Raw genomic sequence first — 23631 nt, forward strand, 5'->3', positions numbered from 1 at the left:
TAAGCCGTTCGTAATCCGGACGCCTTGTTGCATCGGACACGGCTTACTCGTGAATAATACACGTCGTTGTAATGCGCGTCGCACATTACGACGACGCTTATGAGCGGCGTCCGCCCTTCTATCCCCTAAACATCCTCGCGGCGGCGGAGATTATGCCGCTGCACTCACGGGTATTTCCGCGAGGAGCCGAAAACGCATCTGACTGTTTCATAGGTAGAACCAAGAAAATGGGGAAGAACTATACATTAAAGGGGAAAAAGGCATGAAGAAGTGGGACACGGACGAAAAAATTGTAGAAGGGGCGCGCGCGCGCGCTACTTTTGATGGGCATAGTTGTCGGCACAGTTAGACTCGTATAACTAACTCCGCTCCGACTAGCGTCTCGGCTCAGATTCACCGGCCGCTTCTTTTTGGACCCGCTGGCGTGTGTGTGTGTGCGCGCGCGCTTTCGTGCTGGCTCATCTTAGTTCTCCCGGGCGTCTCGTGTCCTCTTTTCCCGCGCGCGCGCCTGGTTTTTGCCCATCTGCCGTTCCCCGAAATAGCCCCCGGTCGTCCGCGGACCCATCCCGTCTGGCCGCTAATCTCTGCGAGCCAGGCTGCGAGCCGCTTTCTTTCTGCATGGCGAGATCCGAAAGAGGTTCGCTTTGCTCACTCCAGAAAGGGACGTGGGGAAGGAGAGCTGGGGAGAAAAGGAACCGTCTCCCTTCGCGCTGCCTCCGTGCGTCCAGGTTTGCGTGCACCCTCATGTCGCTCCTCATCTAGGTCGTGCCATTTTGTTGCTTTTTTTGCCCCGATGTCCCTACTTCCCTCGTTTTCTCCCTACCTTCCCTTTCTGCCTCCCTTATTCCGCGTGCGGATATCGCCGCTGCCCCCTTGCGTGACGCGTCGCAGTTGCTCGCGCGTCGGCGGCGCCGGCTTGTGCGCGCGAACATCATACACACACGCACGCACCTTGCTCGGGCAGGCACCGCTTGGGTGATGGCTCTCCTTTGCGTTGGCGCGTCGTTAACGGGACCGCGGGTGTGGAAAGCGAGCCCCGTGATAAGCGAGTGCCACATGGTGCGAGGAATGATGACCGTCCCAATGGTCTTCCTTTTCTCTCTTTTTTTTTCTCTTTACCACGCGCTTCGCTCGTTTTGCTTGCCTTGTCCCGCCCAGCCACAAGGAAAGATGCAGCGGAAAAGCTTTTTAAATGTGCCAGCGCACCTTTCCTTGCCCGCTAGCTGCGTGATCCGAGTGTGTTAAGCGGGGCAAAAAAAGTGAGACGTTTGTTTAGTTCATTTCGCAGTTCACCTGTATACTCGTCAAACTTGGAAAAACCGTGCGCTTAAAAGTGCCCTCATGACATGGCATGGCCCTAAGTAACTGCAAAAGAGCCTTTCAAGCCCGTTTCGGAAGCGTTCTCTTAAAGGCACGGGCTCTGCATTCGGCTCGGTGGACGGCTCCCAGTTTGCCCTTGCACCGTATTCCATGTCAGTCACGTTGGTGGGGGGGGGGAGGGGGGGGGGGGCATTTTCGCTATCTTCTTTCGATAGTGTTAGCGGGAAGAAAGCAAACAAGACTACCGCAAGGAATCGACCCGAGTCCGACAGGTATAGGATGGATGGAGCCAGCTGCGTCCCGCATGCTAAACTGCGTGAGGGGATGCCGTTCGCCCCACCTTTATGTACCGAAATGGGTTGCAGAACGCCGACGCGGCCATAGTATGGACCTTTGCTTTATATTTTTTTAAATATCCGCTGTGGTAGTCGCAGCAAGCCGTACGAAAAGCGACTGGCTGAACGTGAATTCATTGATGTGCCCCGGTAAAGCGACAAATCATTAGCGCTTTGGAAGCTGTTCACCAGCCCGCCTTCCCCACGCCAGCCCGTGGAAGCTTTTCCAACTTGCGTTTCGCGAGAACTAAATTTTTTCCCACCGTCGACCTGGATGCAGAAAGCGAAAGGATCGCTCAGGTGCGCGTAAGCACGTTTGCTGGCTGCAGCTCTCAGCCTTTGGTAGGTGCAGCATGTTGCACCTCTCTGGTCGGCTCAATGGTCTGCAGTCGTTAGCTCGTTAAGGAAGCAAAGTGAGCAGTCTGAAATTGGTTTTGCTTTGGTTTTGTGGGGTTTAATGTCCAAAAGCAACTCAGGCTATTAGGGACATCGTAGGGGAGGGTTCCGGATAATTTCGACCACCTGATGTTTTTTAAAGGGCACTGACATCGCACAGCACACGGGCCTCTCGAATTTCGCCTTCGTCGAAATGCGGCAGCCGTGGCCGGGCTCGAACCCGCGTCTTTCGGATCAGCAGCCTAACGCCATAACCACTGAGCTACCATGGCGGCTGCGAACGGTCTCAAATGTCAGAGCCTTCAGTACGACTGGTTGTTCCTTACAAAGCTGATGATTCATTTGAGAAGCACAAAGTGAGAAACTTAAGATTAAAAAAAACCTCGACGATTGGGACAGAAGAAATGTCTGTAGATACTATATGAAGAAGATTTAAGAAGCTCACTGTGCAGATAGTGCTCTTCATCATCTTCTTTCCGTCCTTGCTCCTGTTTGCTTTTCTTCTATTGTATTCATGGAAAACTTCACCTCTCTGATGCATCGGATGCCGTTTTCTCTCTCCTTTCCTGTTCCCATATTCCCGTCGTTTCCTCAGGGAGGTGTGGAAAGCGCTGCTGTTGGGCCAAGTCCTGTCCGGCCTGCTCTGCGCCACGGGTGTCACCAGCCAGATCCTCCAGTCCTCTCACAACCTGCAGATCCCCACGGGTGAGCGTGATTCCCCAGCTGTACCGCTTTACATGTCGTCCCATTGCACGTATATCTACAAGGCAGCTGGTGATGACTGGAAGCCAGCTCCAATGATAGCTCAATGATGACTGGTGAGGCGGACGAGCCCGCCCATCTTGCAGTTCGCGTGGTGATTACTTCCTCTCGGGCGTCCAGGACGAAACGGTTCGGGTTGAAGCTGTCTTAATGACTGCTAGGAGGGAGATGATGGCTTGTTTGCTTGCACTTGCGACTCCATTGTTGCCGCTCAAAACGGCAGAAACTGGTAGAGCCCGTTGCGGCCCGACCCTGCAACGAAGAGTACAACACCCGCGCATTAGCGGAGAGTGTGCAATTATTTATGCGCGCCTACTCTGAGTGCACGTGCGGGAGTTATGCAGGCTGGTCGGGTATGGTGTGCACAGTGCGGCACCGGGACCGGGCAGGATGGTGCCCATAAACTGAGTGTAGCATGCATGCTTTTGGCTATCTATTTATGTATATCACTTCATATTTTATTTGTTCCTGTTGGCATTTCCTCTTCGTATCGCTGTCTCACCCTCAGCCACTATGCTAAGGAAATAGCGCAAAAGTTCGCAACCCGTCGTGGTGACTCAGTGGTTAGAGCGCTCGGCTACTGCGCCGAAGTACCCGGGTTCGAACCCCGCCTCGCCGGCCTCGTTTGAATGGAGGCGCAACTAAAAAGGCGCCGCTAAAGGTCCTCAGGTAGTCTCAATTAAGCCACCGTTTTCCTCTAGGGTGTGCGTCATAGCCCATGTGTCGTTTCTGGGCGTAAAAGCCGACAGTTTAATTTTTTTTCTCCTGAATGATTCCTTTTCTCTTAGTGAATCGAAACAAACTGGACGTTGTATAAAATATTGCTTAGACAGAAATATAGTAGAAACCACTTGGGCTGCTCAGGAAGGGCCACCATCATACGTAGTCGAGGAACCTGAATTTTGGTCTCATTTTTCTGATCGTGCGGTCTTGTTGAATGCCTCTGGCTCCTCCATGTAATGTTGTCCCCTAACGCAAAAAAACTTGAAAGTTAATTAATTAATAGCAGTTAACTAGTCGTCATTTAGCTACTTACTACTACGTGCATAATGTCCGCCGTGCCGTATAACCCACCGGCGCAGACCGCTTTACGTATCTTTCATTGCTTTTTAAAGCAAAGTCGGCTCAGAATAATAAAAAAAAGCTTTGGCATTTGGCCGCTTGCATACCTCGCCGACTATTTTCGCACAGTGCTGTTCTTAATCATTTCCTGCACATTATCGCTTGACATCTATGTTTTTCATAGGAGGGTTAAAACAGCACATAGAAAACAGGCGTCACAGCAGCCAAGACGCGAGAGGAAATTTATTATTGATTCATCTTGTCAGAATACACGCCGTGCACGTATTCTGCTTTTCTTTCCGACGCCTGCCCGCGCTTCCTCTTATTTATTCTTTACAGCGCTTTCGGAAGAAGAACGGGCTCGGTTGTACGCATCAGTTTTTCTTTTTAACTTTTTAAACGAGACTCGGGAGTGCGTACCTTACCTGTTTGTCGCAGGTGGCAACTTTTTTCTTGTATACGCGATGGACTGGGTGCCACGTGCAGACGTTCGCCCGCAAGTTACTGTAAGCAGATGTGCTTTTCTGTCAGTGGAGTGCGATCAGCTGCACTGAACTTTCTGTGCCGCGCTTGGTAGCTAATGTCACTACTTGTGGTACGCAGTTGTAAACGGTTGCCTTTAAAACTTTCGTTGGCAGGAGTTGCTATACAGTGATGGATGTCATTGTTGCCATTACAATTTGAGTTCGTTAGCACTCCAGTTGTCGGCGTTGTCACGATGACCGATTTCATTGTAATTGCTACCTGTTCTATAGGGATTATGGACTAAGCTCAGGGAATTATGGACTTGTTTTTATTTTTGCTGTTTTTGTGTTTAGCTTTTCCTCGCTGACTGCATTGAAATCATTTTTTCTGTCTACGTATACTGTGCTTCCTTGCGCAACGAATCTTTCGAAAGCTGCGTGTTTTATCCAGCGTATGCCGTTTTGGCGGCTCACAGCGCGCGGATCTGCGGTTGTAGACGGCATTCGCTTTGATGACCGCCTTCCTCCGTTACTGCTCGCTGCGTGGAAAACTTCTAAATTCGGCGATAAACTAACCTCTTCACGTGAAAAAAAAATAGACACATTTCGTTGAACTTACATCTGTTGGCACAGAAGGCGCAAAATGCAATCGCTCGGTTTACATGGCTGCGACAGAGCCATGTATCGCATCCGGTTCCTCCTCACTCGCCAGTCTCCTCACTCCCCTGTCTGATATAACAAGAGGATAAAAAAAGGAGATTGTACTATTAACACCTTCCAAGCATGCATTATTTCTTTGCAAATGCGGAACATATGGCGTGTTCCCTGCGGGCATAAAATGTGGCGCGTTAGAAAAGCGCCCCAGGTGGGCGAAACAAAAAAAAAGTAAGAAAAAGGCGCGAACATTTTGTGGCAGCCCATAAACCTGTTACTTAAGCCCGCCGCTCCGTCCTGCGTGCAGAGTTGACAAGGTTGTGGAAGCCTGCAGCTAGGGCTGCGTACGCACAGGTTGCGGGACGTTCTAATCACCGTCCTTTCTTTTTTTTCATCATTTCGAGCTCCTCGCAATGCGGTATATTCTTTAGTTGAGCGTGCTCACTAGCTTTCAACGAGCTTACTTCAACACTCCCCCCCCCCCCCCCCCTCACCCCCCCACCCCCGTCACCATTTTCCGCGCTTATGTTCGCCGCCGTCGGGTTTTCTGCGATAATGAATGCAGCTGCGAGTTTTCCGCGTCCCGCGCTCTGGCGGAGCTGTTTTCATCGCGTCCTGGGCTAAACGAGGCGCGAAACATGCTAATGACCGGGGCTATTCAAAGCGGGGCCGCTTTCGCCTTCGGCAAAATCAGCCGCTCGCAAATAGGCGCGCGATGCTTGCGTATCTGTTTTTTTTTCTTTCTTTTTTTTTCGTTCCTCGCTCAACGGGATGAACCAGGCTGTCTTGGAGGCGTTGAAGCGTGACTATCCAGTCGCGCTTGGCCGTAAGCGGCGCTTCTCTGCCACCTGAATGAGCATCCTGTTTGTTCGGTTTTCTCGCCCGCTTAGCACCCGTGCAGTCGCCCGTGCAGTTTGACAAACCCTTTCTCCGGCGAACCACTCAATCGCCTCCGCGGTCGGGGGACCTGTCAGCGTGCTTCCGCGTTTGGCTAAATCGACGCGCTAACCGCCGGTGACTGAGCATTCAGTTCCAGCGAGGCCTTTCAGGGTTCGCGACTGCGGGATGAGCGAACAGTGGCCGGCAGCGGTGGCTGGTTTTGACACCCCGGCCTGGGTGACTGTGTAGTGTAACCTGTGACCTTATGCTGTGCCCCTCGTCTAACTGGGCTGATTAGGCCGCAGGCCCAAGTGAAGGTTTTCAGTCGCCCCACTGGCTGCGGTTTCCCACTCGGCCGTTATAATTGTTTTCAATGCACATTTGTGGTTATCAGTGTGCGCGGTTTTCTGAAAACGTGCAGCGTATACGCATGGCTACGTACAGTTGGCTCCGAAAGGAAGGGGACGGTCAGTTTGCACGCAAGAACTTACTCCGTTGTTACTTTGGCACTGAAGTTGGAAATATCCCATGTTCATTATCCGTCTATAAGAGAGCTATTAGAACAAAGAAAAATGTGGTTTTCAATCTTATTTATGAAGTAATCGCTGGTTGAACGCGGATAGTGTGTCTCCCTTTAGTCTTGGAGCGTCCTGTATAGCATATACACTGCGTACAGTTGTGAGCAATATGAGTGGGAAGAAACGTTTTGCACAAAATTGCGATTTTATTTTTTATATTTGCACTAAGTTTGGGAATCACTTTTGGATATTATACGTCAAGTGGTTAGCTAATTAAAAAAAGGCTGTATTTGTCCCGCATAATTGTGCATAGTAATCAAATATAGATTGCTCACACCTTGTTTCCTTTTGTGTTCCTCACGACTGTACGTGGCCGCATATGATTGGTCCTCCACTTTATTTAAATCAACTTCCAAGCAAAAGAGGTGGGAGTATGCAAACAATTTGCGAGGAAGAAGCGGGCTTTGCTGGCCGAATATGCTGCGCCGTAGCTTTGTTTATCAGCGCTCGGGACCGCTGTTAGCTAAGATACCATTGGAGGTGATGGCTTAGCGAGATACGATAGCTTGCTTGTTGTTTCGCTTGGTTATCTGGAAGTCCCAGTTGCAAGAAAAGCTGCTTGGACTGATGCTTACGCCTCGATCTAAAACACCGATCAGCACAAAAAATAAGTGCGTGCGTGACTGTCTCCTTTTTCCTTGGCTCCCTAAAGTCCCAGCGCATTAGTGCCCTCTAGGTGCGGCTGGCCCAAACGACGTCATGGCTTGTTAGCAGCGTTGCTTTCGGCACCGTGCAGAGAAGCGCACCGACTTGGAACACTCGTAATGATCTGGCTATATCATCTCTGAGAAGCGGGCTCATCATGTGGGGAGTAACGTTCCGCAACTGCTTTTCTGATTCGCCCGCGGGCCCCACGTGTAAGTGACTGTTCGCCCCTCCGAGGGCAGCAATTATTCACGATGCCGCCTCTCCCTCTCGCCAACACACTATTCTGAGCGGAGTTTTCACCGCGCTCCATAGATGGCAGAAGAGGTGCATCCTTGGGGAAATTGCGCACGCGGTGAGAGCTCTTAATCCTATCGTCATGCAATGAGTCGTGGAGACCGCAGCTTTTAGGCCAGAGCGTTAAGACGCTGTTCACTTCATAACACTTCTCTATGCAGGCTCTCCTGCCTCTTGTTTACCTTGGAGGAAGGCGGAAACTCAGTACTTTTATAGAAAATGCTTGTTACTCCATACATAAACTTCCCTTTCGCTCTACAACTAGTCGGAAAAATGACAATGATAGTTGCAAAGCACCTTCTTAATTCCCCGTTAGCGCCCACGTGAATTTGGCGCATGAACCACAAGCGCGAGAGCGCCCACTGGCAGACCCACCTGGTCTTCTGCAGCCTTCGTCTGGTCTATACCTTATCACTGAGTAGCGGGCGATAGCGTTTTTTTGCGGATGCTACAGGCGAATCCTACGCTTTTGTGTTGATGTGCGTGTATCTGGGCTGATGATGATGATGATGATGACGCCGACACGGACGACTGAATTTACCGCCGAGAAAATGCCCCACACAACCGTCAGTTCGAAGAACAAAAGCGGAATTCTTCAGCTTGCGCCATCACCGAGTCTCGCCACTGTCGGATTTCCTTTTTAGTTCGGCATCGGCATAGTGTGTGGTATAGTCGGTTAGAAAACAGGCGGACGGAAGACTGGAGATAACCCTGACTTCACCCTCTTGTGCAGAGGGTGCTACAAAAATTGGGCGCGCGCTTGCCTGGCGCATTAAACCACTCGGCCAGGGGTAGGAAACTTTCATACGCACCATTGTCCAGCCAGTCCAGACGTCGTGCCAATTCCTCCCATAGCGGTACGGAGGGAAGTGAAATGGAGCGTTGTTTCGTCGTTTTGGCAGCGGTCTAAAGAAGAAAAAATTTCATCGAGTGGGATTCGAACCGCCGCCGGCGAAAAAAAGCCGAACTTCGCAGCCCGGTCCCGCAGACAATTCGGCCACCGCCGCAGCTTTATCACGGAACGGGCGTGCGCTGTAGCATGAGTTCTCCTCCAGTCGCCAGGTGCGCTGCTGTAGTTGAAATCGAAACTAGCCGGCGTTTCCTACTCCTGAGCCGGCCATCACAGGAGCGCGCTTGTCTGGCTCCTTAGACCACTCGACCATCACCGCAAGGTTGTGAGCGATCGGTGATTCTGGTTAGTGCTGTGCGAACGTAGGCTTCGATTATTGTTTCTAATTCGTGTTTTGTCCCAACGCAACAACAACGAGATGGCCTGGTTTTGCTGCAGTGAAAAAAAAAAAACTCGCGACCCGCAGAGGAGACGAGACAGCATATATTCTGTATGCACAAAGCATAAAGGAACCGACTCTACTCTACTTCTTATTTCTAGAACACACCCAATCCTGAAGCACCAAATTTTAGCATTGCTTGATTGATGACGCGGCATCTCTGCGGCGAGAGACACGCACCGCAGAGTGGTGTGGTAATCCATCACATCCGCGATATTAATGCACGTGTGCATTGTACGTTCCTATTCCGATTTCTCGCGTGTCAGGGCTCGTGTGCACGGGTCCATGAAATGAGGCACATTGTAACTCGATAAGTAAGCCCGTAGCGACTTTACCGGTGTTTTCTGGTATGTACATCACACGACTCTGAACGCTATTCTTCCTTTTCCGCACTGTTTTTTTAGCAGCTCAGTTCACTTATCAATCCCACTAGCCTATCTTGTGATGTAGTTTGGATAGCCAGTTGCTTTTAGTGTGCAATCATTAGAGCTTCTTCCTTCAGGGACAGCCTTTATGCGTAATGCTTAACAGATGTTGGGATTTTGCACATAGTATCGCAAAAATTTTAGTGCGAAAGCGCAATTCCAGACGTACCAGCTCCGGGCAAGAATCTTGTCCTGTGCACTGATTTGTCCAACCGTGAGCAAGAATATTGTCTTGTGCACTGATTTGGCCAACCGTGAGCAAGAATCTTGTCTTGTGCACCGATTTGTCCAACCGTGAGCAAGGATCTTGTCCTGTGCACTGATATGTCCAACCGTGAGCAAGAATCTTGTCTTGTGCTCTGATTTGGCCAACTGTGAGCAAGAATCTTGTCTTGTGCACCGATTTGTCCAACCGTGAGCAAGAATCTTGTCCTGTGCACTGATTTCGCCAACCGTGAGCAAGAATCTTGTCTTGTGCACCGATTTGTCCAACCGTGAGCAAGAATATTGTCCTGTGCACTGATTTGTCCAACCGTGAGCAAGAATATTGTCTTGTGCACTGATTTGGCCAACCGTGAGCAAGAATCTTGTCTTGTGTACCGATTAGTCCAACCGTGAGCAAGGATCTTGTCCTGTGCACTGATATGTCCAACCGTGAGCAAGAATCTTCTCTTGTGCACTGATTTGGCCAACCGTGAGCAAGAATCTTGTCGTGTGCACCGATTTGTCCAACCGTGAGCAAGAATCTTGTCCTGTGCACCGATGTGTCCAACCGTGAGCTAGAATCTTGTCTTGTGCTCTGATTTGGCCAACTGTGAGCAAGAATCTTGTCTTGTGCACCGATTTGTCCAACCGTGAGCTAGAATCTTGTCTTGTGCACTGATTTGTCCAACCGGGAGCAAGGATCTTGTCTTGTACACTGATTTGGCCAACCGTGAGCAAGAATCTTGTCTTGTGCATCGATTTGTCCAACCGTGAGCAAGAATCTTGTCTTGTGCTCCGAACTAACCAGAGCTTGCCCGACTTACTCGGGTTAGCTCGGAGGAGCGTCGCGCCAGCTGCAGCCAATGGGAGGCAGGTGGCAGTTAAATTAATGAGGTTGCGATAGGATTGTTCGTGGAAAGTAACATGACTTGCACAATCCCTACCGGTGGCTGTGATAGAAACAGCCACCTGCCAGTGCAGTGGCGCAAAGCTTAACTACTGCGCCTCTGCGTTGATAGTGATACGAGGACTCGCCGCCATTTATGAATGTTAACTAGAGAACGGCCAATCGTGCATATATGGGTATTAGCCCACTAATACTCTTAAAGGGCTATAGACACCTAACTTTAGTGCCTGTTTTCTTCTTTAAAATGGTGCGTTAGACATTAGAATACATGGATTACCGCGTGGTATTCCCTTACGACCGCAAAAATAACTTATAATTGAATTTCTTCTCTCGTGCTGTTTCGGTTTCACTTGCATCCACCGAGCGATGGCTGTGACGTGTAGTTGGTGTTTAGGTCATGTGATGCACTAGAAAAACGCTAAGATAATCTCTGATACGTAGTTTTACTTCACTGCAACACTTAAGTTAATCTCTTTCAAGAATTAGAATGACAAAAACCATATATCAGCAATTATACAGTAGATTTTTCATTCCTCGCGTGACGTAAACATCTACTACACACGTTCGGCAGTTGAAAGCGAAACCGAAACAGTGTCAAGAAGAACTTCAATTATAAATTATTAAGCAGTCGCAGACGAATACCACAGGGTGCTCAATGTATACCAATGTATAACGCATCGATTGAAAGAACACTCGCAAGCAAAAATTTGGTGTCTATATTCATTTAAGACGGAGTTTAAGTGTTTCTTGTTTTTCCAATGTATACTCGGTAACACTTAACGCCCACTGTGATAGGTATAATGTACAGCGCAGTTCACTGTTAAAAGAGAAAACAGGACAATGCGTGGTGGTGTTATACCGCAGCATTTTGCAAGCTAGCGGGCACGGGCATGGAATATGCGAAGAACGGCAGCTCCACGAAGCATGACAGGGGTGGTGGCCTTGTGATTATCGCATCCGCCTCCCATTCGGGAAGTGCTGGGTTCAAACCCCGCTGCCGCTAGGTACCTACCATTTTGCTACTAACCCGTAAAAACTTTGCTCCGACCTGGTGCTCGGGTTCCTGAAGGATAAAATGCCAAGAAAAAAGGTCTTTGGTCAAACTTTTGCATGTCTTTATCAAGCGTATAAAGCGTTGAACGTGAAAGCTGTCCGAGCTGTCAGCACATGCGCGTTAGCGGACAATGCAGCCACATGTGCTGATCTCCGGTTATCTCTAACAGCGGAAACTTTTTACTCCTGCTTGGACAAATAACTGTTTTAGAACGAATTGAAAGGTTTAGTGGCATCCATGTTTAACCGCACTTCTAGCGTTGCAGAGTTATAGCGTTGCATATTCGCGTATTTACCGCGCAGTCCTAGCTTACGGATGTTTACGCTGATTCAGGCATTACGGGCCGCTTGTTTCGCTGTCTCAATGCAGCTGACGCTTTTGCTATGATCCCGCTGAGAGCTTACGGAAGTGAAGTAACCTCCCCGTGGTCATGTTCTCCTCTTTCTGTTCGGCGTGCAGCGCAGAGCTTCGTCAACTACGTGCTGCTGTGCGCCGTGTTCACCACGTGGCTGGCATGCCGGGGCGGAGACGCGGGCCTGATCCCCGTGCTGCGCGCCCGCGGCGGCCGCTACTTCCTGCTAGCCCTGGTGGACGTCGAGGCAAACTTCCTGCTCGTCAAGGCCTACCAGTACACCACGCTCACCAGCGTACAGGTACGCTCAGTGAACTCGTTAACACGCGCATCGCGGAGTGCAAAGGTGAAAGAGTTGGGGAAGAGGGATGGCGGCTAGAATGTAACTGCGACGAGGAAGAAAACAACAGGACAGGCTGCAAAACAGTGGGTGTCGTCAAGCTCATAAATATTAAGTGAACGAATTGCAGTCTTGATGCTGATTAGAGTGAAGCTCATGCCGGTGGTAGGAAAAGAACTATGCGTGCATTTCTTGTGTACCCCCTTTTATGCCCGTGACTCACAAGCATTGCGAAGGTTTTCAGTCCATATCCTCTCGACTCAACGGCCAGTTAAGAGCTGTTATGTGAGCAGGCACAAACTTTGAGGCTAACTAAAAGGGTTCAGTTTAAATTGACGCTAACGCAGCGAGTCATGGAAAGGGAATTGACAGCTGTAAAGTTAGGGACAGGAAAAGGGCAGAGTGGGCCACCAAGGAACAAACGTGTGTTAATGACATCCTAGTCGAAATCAAGAGGAAGAAATGGGCTTGGGCAGGGTATGTAACGTGAAGGCAAGATAACCAATGGTCGTTAAGGGTACTAGACTGCATTCCAGGAGAAGAAGCGTAGTAGGGGTGGCAGAAAATTAGGTGGGTGGATGAGATAAAGAAGCCTGCGTAGATAGGGTTGCCCAAGTTGGCACAGTACAGGGTTAATCGGATAGATATGTGAGATGTCCTTGTCCTGGAGTGGGCGCAGTCAGCCTCTATAGCCATCGAGTGTATAGTCTATTGTGTGGTCACAAAAGCGCAGGAATTCAATTTATTGTAGAAATAAGAATAGTCTGGTCACGGAAACGCACCAGCGAGCATAATATTAGCTTTGGCCAGTTGTAAAAAGTTACAAAATGCTCCCTTAAACGTGCACAGCTGTTACAAAGATGTGTCCACAATAATGGCATTTATTCTGAAAGCACTCGAAGCAATTTTCACTGATAAATATTTCGTTCTTTATCTTCTTGATGCGAAATTTGCTGAGTGAGTTTTTGCTTACACGGAAAAACACCTGCTGCGAGGATGGACCGCAACAGCTTGATGTGAACTAAAGGAACCTGTCGGCGACGATCGAGTGTTCTGTGTAGCGGCGGCTAAACCTCTCGGAATTCAATTTGTATTGGAAACCTCGTGGGCCCTCAACTCTATTGCCAATTTAAACAGATCTTGTCCTCCTGCAGCTCTTGTGAAGCGGGGATAAGAGACCTCAAGTGCGATAGCGTTTGTCGGATTGTAAGAGAGCTGGCTGCAGTGCTACTTCAAGCTCCGGGATCACCACCAGTCGAGACAAATCATGATAGAGAGCCTCATTTGTCACTTAAAAAAAACTTTTTAGGTTTACTCCTTTTTTTATACTTTGAGAAAAAAGTAACGCCGTAACCTTTTTACTTTTTTAAGGATTCTCCGCAACCGGATGCGATAGTGGGACAGCATGTCACCAACTGCCTGCTACAGTGTGTTCCTTCTTATTTCAGTGTAACCTTGTCCTTCCTATACAATGTTGGTTTCGAAGCCGCCTACAGACTCTCGGCGCCTTCAATTTTTGTTTGTTCATGAAGTTGGCGGGCTTGGCTCCAACAGCAATTCGTTTAATTTTGGCTAGCGGCGGTGGCTGCGCTTGGATGGTCGCAATGAGCGCATGACTGGTCAGTAATCGAACCCAGTATTCCCTTAGCATGAAACAAAGCTCAATGCAATCAAGAGCTCTGGTGTGTGTCATGCCAAGATCGTAGCGCCCCTTACCTTTAGAAGAATAAGAATGAGGTGGAGTGCATTTGACAGGCACTCTCGGATGATGAATGGCAGTTTAACAATATTGCTCAAGAGGAAACTCTACTATAACCTCTGTATCTTGGCGGGGCAGAAACGTGGGAGCTGAGGAAAATGGTTGGACATAAGGACAGCACAGCTAGTCATGGAAAGGAAGATGACAGGTGTAAAGTCAAGGGACAGGAAGAGGACAGAGTGGGTCAGAGGGCAAACGCGAGTTAAAGGCACCCTAATCGCATTCAGGAAGGTGTGGGGCTGGGCATGGCATTTAATGCGAATGTAAGGTAACCGATGGTAGTTAAGGGTAAGCGACTGGATGACAAGAGAAGGCTAGCCTAGCAGGGTCGTCAGAGGGTCTGTTGCGCGGATGGCATTAAGAAGTTTGCGGTGATTATGTGCCCAGCTGGCACAGGACAAGTTTAAGTGGAGGTCACTTGGAGATAACTTTGCTCTGCAGGGGACATAGACTTATGGTAGTTATGAGGATAATGAATCCGGCTGCAATAATAACGCAGCGCGATAGGCATAATCTCCTAGTGGCAGAGCCGCGTCGCTGACTCCTGGGTATCGTCTTCGAGTTACAGTCATGTTTGGGTTTCAGCCATCTGTTGGAAACATCTACAGGCGGAGTGCCGCTTGATTTCTGTTGTAGTTTTTGGCCCCTGGATGTTATGTTTCTACAAGATTTCAAGTATTTTCTTGGTGCCATCTGACATGACAAATTTACTTACAGTATGGGCACAAATGCGGGATGCAATATGAATGCCTTTGGTAAAACATCCCTAGGAGACGGCCTGAAAGAGCCGCCGCTCTGGGCGCTCGTGCTTTTGCGCTGATTTACTCATAACTGTCATTATCCTACCACCCAAAATCGTGCCTTGATGATGTACTGTGACGACGACCTGCAGAATGAGAGGGGCCATTTTTGAGATTTGTCGGCAAGTTTACTTATCGATGCCTTTTCTTTCCCGATAATTATTTCGCATGCACAGGACAGCACCCGCCCTGTGTTGCGTGTTTCATCGTGTCCGGGCTCCTTGGCGCTGCATTATTCTGTTGATAACAATTAAACCAATCCAAACTCCTATCCAATTAAACCAGTCCAAACTCCTTATTCAGCATATTGTAATGTTTGTGAGAGCTCCGATGGTACAGGACGCGTTCCTTAGAGCACTAGCTATAACAGGCGTTCTCTTCGCCATAATCATCATAGCAATAGTAGTGGTGTGGTAGTAGCAGTAGTAATAGTAGTAGTAGTTGTTGTAGTGGTGTTGGTATAGGATAGATTTAGTGGCAGCATGTAGAGGAGAGTCGTAGCAGAAAGCTCCATAAATCCTCCATAACCACGTAATCATTCCTTGGCCACTGAGAACTGAGAATAGCCGTGCTCGTCTGCTGTCCGTCGAGGATTTGTCATCTCTTGTGCCGCCAGCATTGGCTGGAGGCTGAGTCCTCTAGAGAGGAAGGGGGAATAGAGAGAGAAAGAGAAAGAAAAGTGGTGAGATATATAGAGAGAGACAGGTAGAAATTCGACTGTTATACTTCTTTGGCCCGGTTAATGGTGAGCTAGCCAGAAGTGCATGTTTTATCTTTGTTTCAGTGAGCATTACCGATCATGTTAGCTATCGCCGACGGCCGTAGGGGAGCTGCATCCCGGCTCGGCACGGAACAGGAAAACAAATCCGCGTGGGGGAGCTCTATTCGGCGCTGCTTGTCGGATCAAAATGGACAGTAACCGAGAATGCTGCTGAGAATATTTGTTCGTCAGTGTCTGAACTCAGCCTGCAGCTTATGCATCGGTTCAACGTCTGCGTAGAACTAAGCAAACAGGGGACTTTTCCATTTCATCACAGCGCGCCCGCTTGGAGCATTATCCTTCGGATTCGATTTCCGCGTCTAGAGTCGCGAGAGGCGAGCTTGTGCGTTGCCCACTATGTGCGCCCTTAGAAAGAGGTCGGTTTCATTTATTTATTTTTATTTTTCCTATTACAGATTCTAGGCTTTAGCTTGTTTTTTTTTTCGCTTGTTTCTCTAAGAATCGGCTTCCGCCTTGGCGCGGGGGACGCATTTTATAGTACGATAGAGACGAACTGATGCGGGCTTTGTCTCCGTTTGCTGGAGGAGTCACCGGAGGGGGTGAAGGGGGCAGAGTCAAGAAGGATGGGTTGTGGTTATGGAGGAAGCAGGAACTTCGTTGCAGCGATGGATGATCCCAGTCCATCAAGCGTTGCCGGGAAGTGAAGGAAGGCATGGGCAGGACACTCACCCTTCTTCCGATTGCTTGTGACGCTAGAGTGCAGCCGTGATGGAACGCCATGGCGGAGCCGAACCAGAGGCAGCCTCGTCCGCTGCAGGAAGAGCTGCAGTTCCAGAAAATTGTTCCAGCGAGCCCTATTCGGCGCAATGATAATACCTTTTCCTGGTTTGGTGACTCCTGAAGAGTTTGCGCTTCGCGGCCCGAATGGAAGTAGCCTGTGCACTTGTGAAAGCGGTGGAGCGGCGGCGTAGTCGGCACGTGACGTTAGACGGGGGCCCGAAGTGGACATTTGCAGGAGTCGTATACTTTCAATTCCGTGAATCGGTTACGCTCATCGCCGCAGCGATCTGCCGCATATAGATCGGTTATCACGAGACGATGATGGGGAAGGTGCTGAGAGCATTCGGACATGGATCAGCGTCGCGAGCATCTGGCTGGTGGTTTCCAACCCGACCTGGTGCTGCCAGTAGCTGTAGCTCGACAGGATGACTGACCATTCTAAGATCGCTGCGTTAGTGCTTGTTCATGTTTGTTTTGTTTGACTCGTTTGTGTTTGTGGGCGGTTGTTTCAAAGCAGGACAGCGTAGTTTTGGAGAGGGATGACTGTGTTGGCCTTGACGCCAGTTGGAATCATGTCTGCACTGGACGCCGTGACGCTCGCAGTGCATCAGCATGCATACGCGCGACAAGTACTACCTCTTGCTCTGTGGCCCCATGTGTCACGGCCCGGTGAGGTATTCCACAAACCAGCGGATTGCATTTCGCTTTTAGTCTCGAGAGGGTAGGGCTGTTGTAAGCTTCAGGCAGGACTAACCATGTGTAGTACTTGTGACTGTTGCACTCTAAGCACGAATTGGCCTAAATGGTAGCAAAAAATGAGTAAGCTGTCCTCTATTGCACTGCCTTTTAGGAGCAGGGGGCGGTGCTCAAGTTCCGGAGTAGATTTTGATCACTAAATTTACGGAATGCTTACTCTTAGCAACGGAGGTATATCCCTACTGCAAACCATAGTGACTTGATGCGGTTAGCAATGGGAGGAGGCTTTTAGGCGCGGCAGCGGAGGTCTTGAAGTTTGCAGTTATAGGCTGTGAAATCTTGGATGCAATCTTCGTAACTGCTAGAACTTCGCATGTTTTGGAGAGGGAATTTGCCCATTGTCAACCATAAGTATTTCGTATTTTTAGTCATGGAAATCTACCCAGGGCTTGGTCAGAATACACTACCCCGTAAATGGAGTGGGCTAGAGGACACCTTAGTCCCTTTTGGCTCCTTTCATGTTTAGAATGTGCCCCAGCGTAGATTGGCGATGCCTAGGTGAATAATTAAGGCCGACTATTCGAGGCATGTCTGCGTATAGACTGCGTGTCATTGTGCTGTGCCAGTTGTCGGCGCCACTATCTGCTATAGCAGGTGATTGTGAACGTTTTCCTTCCGTTCGCTATCCTTCGATGTGCCGAAGATGTGTCACTTTCTCCCATTTGTGGCGTTTCACTGCCTCCAGGCGTCGCGGCATCGGTATTTGTGGTTATCATGTCTGTTTTTCGAACAGTTTTTCAGCAGTCGGAACTTTTAAGGCAGCGCGGATGGTTTCCTCTCTGTTCACCGTTGCAATGGCGGATTTAGGCGCCAGGTGGCGCATTTCAAAACCTTGTGGTTCATTCTACAGCAATGCTGATCGACCGTGCCTTTGCTGCGCCGCTCTTGGCCGCTGCAGTCAAGCAGTGCGACAGATGTCGCAGAACGCTGCTTGACGATTGAGAGAGATCATGGAGGCTGCTACGGTTCACAGTCGTCCTTCACTCGAAAGGGAGTCAGGCGTCCATGTAACAAGCGGCAGTTATCGAGGCCGGCGAACGCTTTTATCATCCTTCCTTTTAGTTATTATAGTTTTATTTTTCTCTAGCCACTACCACCCACCATTTTTACTGAATTCAGCGAGGGCTGTACCATTTAAGAGTCGTAGTGGGCGCGCCAGTTATTATTGTTTGTTTTCACTGTTACTGTAATGCGGTTTTAAAACATGAATTGCGCTAATAATTGAAGGAAGTAGAAAATGCGCAACAAATAGGCTGACAGCTGTCTTCAGAATGGGGGCAAGGTTTGCATAAGTAGAGAGAAAATGAGATGTCGACGATGAGAAGAGTGAGACAGAAGTAAGAACAGAGGGAAGAACACACGCACACACACACATCGCTGAACAAGGCGCGTAGAACCATGTTAAAACTATTTATAGCTAGAAAAGAACACAATTACATAAGAGGCCACCTGAAAAGCGCAGTCAAAAAGGAGTCGCTCTGAGCGTGCAGAAATGAGCGAAACGTCGCAAAAGTGAGTACAATTAAAGAGTAGAAAAACGGAAGACGTGGTGAATCGGTGGGAATATTAAAAGGAACAAACGTTTTGTTAGCTTCACGACACTTGCGGGAAGGAATACTACAGGTAAGACTGCACGGTCGACGGCAATTGACGTCCATAACACATGAGTGAGGCCATTGCTGTGGTAAGTGCCACATAGAATCCATCCACGGGGACGCTGGCTGTTCACGTGCACAGTTCGATAGGCACTTGCAGGTGGTCTTCATGCGAGGGAGCGACGGGAACCGACAGCGAGTGTATTTGTTCTCACCAGAGAACGGGTCCCGTGAACCTCCTGAGCTGTCCAGGACCGCGACGAAACGGCTACCAAAAACGATGATGTAAATGTTTTCTTAACGTGGCAAAAACGCCGCGTTTTGCTTCTAAAAACATGCGACTGTTCTTAGGGCTGTCTCACATGGTGGCGTCTGATATGAGAGTCTGGGAGGAGCTCCGTTCTGCGTGGAATGTTATGGCCTGCACGTGACGTCACGACGCCGTAATAGGTACCACAAGTAACTTCCACTAAGCTTTCACGCTGCAGGGGGCGATAAGCGGGCTGAACAGGTGCGCAGGTTCCCGCCATACGTTTGGTTCTATAACATGTCAGCCGACTTGTAGAAAGGTCAAACTTACCGCCATGCTAGTCGACCATAAGCACGGCAAAAGCTTGTTCGTTTGTCAGATCGTCACTGTTCCGTGGAAACTTGGTCCCGGCGGAAGCTATGCATGGTCCACCGTCACGATTCCCCTGACGTCATGTGGCGGCGCGCCTTGGCTATGCACTCCATAACACACTCGTGCTGTGCTCTCGCAATGCCTACAAGCGTACGCCCTGCATATCCCTCCCTCTTCTGATGCGCATGCGACGATGACGTGTGCGAATAAAAGACTCGCAATGGTGCCTCCCAGCTCTTGGACTGCTTCACCATCCCCGTGGTGTTGGCGCTGTCGTGGCTGGCGCTCAAGGTGCGCTACCACCCGGTGCATGTGCTGGGCGTGAGCGTGGCGCTGCTAGGCGTCGGCTGCCTGGTGTGGGCCGACGCCCACGAAGCCGCGGCCAGCGGACAGCTCTCGGCCGCCGCCCCCAACCGGCTGCTGGGAGACATGCTCTGCCTGGGCGGCGCCGCTCTCTACGGCGTCTCCAACGTGGCCCAGGAAGCTGCTGTCAAGCTCTGCGGCACCGTAGAGTTCCTCGGTGCCATCGGGCTCTTCGGCAGCGTCATCAACGGCATTCAGTTGTGAGTCGTTTTCCCCCTTGTTTCTCTTACTTGCTGCTCGAGGAAAAAGGCCGGAGGCGGTTCGAACCCGACCGCGGCGGCAGCCTTTCGATGGAGGCGAAACGCAAAAGGCGCCCGTGTGCTGTGCGACGTCCGTGCACGTTAAAGATTCCCAGGTGGTCGAAATTATTCCGGAGACCTCCACTACGGCACCTCTTTCTCTCTTCCTTCTTATCTTTGGGCATGGTTCGAGTGTCCCACCGAAATATGTGAGGCAATAATGGGTCATTTCCTTTCCCCAAGACCATTTTCTTTTATCTTCCAAAAGTGTATACCTTCGAGCCTTTCCTAAGCCTTGGCTAGCCAGAAACAAGAAAATGTTGACTCTCTTGTTGACTTGAAGAACTTCGATTTGCTGTTTTGTTCTTTGTGAACTGTCTGATGACCCGAAGTCACCTACACCGAGGTCAGAAATGGAGGACGCTGGAAGAGGGATCAGGCCTACTTCGACGATATTTTGCCAGGCACGGAAAGTTTTCCTTGTGTGATAAAGCAGTAGAAAATCATCACTGCCAAACATCGCGCGCGAAATATGAGCCGAATGGTTATAAATGGCCCGAGGGGGCCGAAGCTTTCTAACACCATATATCTGCAACAGCAGCAGCCATTCCCGTCCGCGGGAAGAGACGCTGAACCCTTAAGCAACCCGAGAGGCAAGGAAGAGCAAGTTTATTCGTTAAAACAAGAGTAAAATACCGTTATAAACGATTTGTTGCGTTTTGCGTCCGCTGTTTTTCGTATGCCACTCGGAAAGCAGGGAAAGTGATGTGGTGGCGGAAAACATTTATTCAAGGCTATTTACAGGAGAGAGTGGTGACTGGCCTTCAGGGCCAGCCCCTTACGAATTCTAGGGCTCTGAGCCCTATAGGGCACTAGCGCACTGAGAGCGAAGTCACCACCCTCCAACCACCAGGCACACTGTGAACGCGAATTCGTCTATATTGGAGTAAAAAGGGAGAAAACTGTCTCCTAACGCACTCTATTCTGTAAAAGTGTGTGCGCTAGAGGACAACTCCCTCTCTTTTAATTCTTTCCTGTTTAGGGTGCACTTCCACATCACCCCGACAAGATCGACGCCACACTTTTCGGGCACCTTTTTTAGACGGCGCGACATGTTGTGCGCATACGCCATCGCCATAAGTTGAATCCATCGTTGGGGATCTTCACGGTTTTGTTGCCTCCCAGTTCTCAACTTTTTCAAAGCTTTTCTGCAACAGATGTCACGGTTTCCTCTGGAAACCCGGCGTTCTCTAAGCGAAGCTTTTGCAGTGTCACACTTTCGGTGATGCAATGCTCGCACGACTTATTGAGAGCAGCGCGGAAGGCATTCGTGGCAATACCCCTTTTTACAAGTTTAGAGTGCGTCGATTGATAAATGAGAATTTCTTTTTTGTCCTCGGCTGATACATCCAACAAACACGTGCCTTTTCACACCTAATGGATATATAAAGGAACAGTAGCCTATCGTCGTTTGGGATTTCTGTTGGAAAAGTTAGACTCAGGCTACAAGAAATAAAAACATCGAGCACATTTTGCACCACGTCGTCCGGTTTGTCAGACTGTGTTAGATTCATTACTACAAGGTAGTCGTCAACATATCTAAAAATGCGTTTAACTTTGTCAATGTTAATCCGCGGGACAATGCGCTGGTCAATGTATGCTGAAAAGACAGAACTAAGAACGGGGGCGATGCAGGGCCCAATGCATATTCCATCCTTCTGTACATATTCTGCACCTTCATGCTTTATGACTGTCGATGACAGGTAAAATGACACAAGGTTTAAAAAGCTTTCAATTGACATGCCAATAAAATTCTGAAATAACAGTGGGGTTCGACTTTCAATACAGTCGCGCAACGCAATCATATTTTCCTCCTGCGGCATCGAGTAAAAAAGCTCTTTTACATCTACTGAAAAGGCAAAATTAATGCGCGGAGAATCTTCGTGGTTCCTAAGATAGTCCACTACCTCATTAGAATTACTAACCAGAAACGGGTCCTCAATTTTCACGAGACTTAATTTCTCTTGCAAGAATCTAGAAAGGATGCCTTGCCATGACCCTTTCTTCGTTACAGTTGTCCTCAGGGGCACATCTCTCTCCAAAATACTAGAAACACGCAGTCGCTGCTGCACCAAATGCGAGAAAATTTAGCCCCCCCCCCCCCCCCCCCCCTCCTTTCTGTCATTGCCTGCCTCGATGATAAAATGCCCTGTGCTGTGAGAGAACCTGTTCTTTCACAACAGATGTGTGGTCAGCACTGTGGAAAATGCTGTTGCTGCGGTGGGAGTTTGCGACGTCAGGGCAGATCTTTCTATAAGTGTAACAATGCTGTCATCGTTTCAACTGGCAGGCCATGCCCGATATTTGTGTGCGGTTACTATAGCTTCCCGCTTTGAGTGGCGCCTTGAGTGCATGCAGGTCAGTTATCGCAGTACGCCTGCTATAAGAGCGTAGGGCTGCTCTCGCAAAAATGATGCCTTACGCACCAAGAAAATATGACTGCATTTCGCGGGAGCAAAGTACGTTGGCCCAGATTTGCGGTGCAAAGACAGGCAAAATATAGGATGGGAGAGGCTCAAGTTATTGGCTGAAGTTTTTAATTAAACCTATAGACCCTTGATATTCGCGTATACAGTAGGGATAGGTATCTACCTCCCCTGTTTTCAAGAGACGTCTATCTCTGCTGTATTTGCGAAGGTCAAAGGCCTACGATTTGAAAAAGTTGGCCAACAACTTGACCATCTCCCATCCTATTTTTTGTATGTCTTTGCACCACAAAGACATTACCGCCACTTAATACGGTATATCAGAGATTTGTGCAACATTGATCGGAAACTTCGCAAGCTCTATGTTGGAGCTCGGACTGAGCAACCAAATGAGATTGTGGCCTTCGACCTCTTGGATGCGTCCATGTTGTCACCTCTCTGTGATGTAGAACGCGCAACTCGTTAGCAAGAAGGCTTGCTTGTAATCGCAAGTAATAAAGAGGTTGTGGTCGCGACGTTAACGAACAGGCGGGAAAATCCCTACAGTAATTATCTCAGCTGCTTCGTGCGTGCTTTGCTCTGAAAACACAGTTGCCCCGACTGCCACTGCCACAGAAGCAGTAAAGGGCAAGAATGCTTTTTCGCGTATATTGCGAACCGTATAACTCGGAGTGCGAGAGAGCTCTCTCGTTCTCATCGATTTCCGACATTGGAAATCGATTAACTAGTCACGCGCTTAAACGAAGAAGAAAAAAGAAGGAAACGGTTAACCCAGTCTGGAAACAGGTCCGCGAAAGAGCCCTACGAAGAATACTTCTTGGGGTATCTACGTGCGGAGGAGGTAGATACCTATCAGGAACACCTCCGGCGCCGCACCGCACACGTGCTGTAATCCCTTTGTGTGCGGTAACCCTCCCCCGTGGTCTTACCCGTGCAGAGGAGGTTGCGCCTCGGAGGATACGGGTCGGGGTTGCCCTAACTCCAGCTGTGACACGCAAGTGGCCGCATTTCAAAGATTTATATCCCCGCCCCGGGTGTCCAGTCTGCAAGAACAGAGACTGTGAGGCGGATATCCACCACCTGTTGTGGGACTGCCCAGCGTTGAAGCTGACGAGAATTCGGCGCCTGACGGCAGTGGGACTCTCACAGGACAATCCGGATTGCTATATTGCCTGGACACAGTGTTCATATCATCGTTCACTTCTTGATTTCATCAAATCAGCCCTCCTTTATTCATTTATTTAATCATCTTACTCATCTCTCACTTCATAGTTTCTATGCCCTGAGGCAATAAACATCGCGTCAAAAAGAGAGAGAGCGAGAAAAACTTTATTTGGGTGCTTTCAAGGGCTTAGCGTTCGAGGCCTCCGTCGTCTTCACTGCGCTGGCGACTTGAGGCCTCTTCTTAAGCAAGGTTGGGCCCCTATTCCAGGGCTCCACTGAGCCTAGCTACCTCACTTGCGCGCTGCACTAAAGCCCTTTGGGCCGTGAGCTCGCAGCTGGTGAGCCGACTCTCCCATTGCTCCGCACTCGGGTTATTGTGTTGG

General features: G+C 49.4%; 1 protein-coding gene across 1 annotated transcript in view; it reads left to right on the forward strand.

Moving 5' to 3' along the window:
- The window catches only part of LOC144099319 (solute carrier family 35 member F2-like), a 219264-nt gene that overhangs the window by 170615 nt on the left and 25018 nt on the right, over nt 1-23631 (forward strand). The window contains exons 3-5 of the mRNA XM_077632536.1: nt 2647-2756; nt 11731-11924; nt 19231-19559. Of these exons, the coding sequence (XP_077488662.1) occupies nt 2647-2756; nt 11731-11924; nt 19231-19559 (633 nt within the window). The remainder of the gene's footprint in view (nt 1-2646; nt 2757-11730; nt 11925-19230; nt 19560-23631) is intronic.

The sequence above is a fragment of the Amblyomma americanum genome, chromosome 7, assembly GCF_052857255.1.
Source record: "Amblyomma americanum isolate KBUSLIRL-KWMA chromosome 7, ASM5285725v1, whole genome shotgun sequence".
NCBI lineage: Eukaryota > Metazoa > Arthropoda > Arachnida > Ixodida > Ixodidae > Amblyomma > Amblyomma americanum.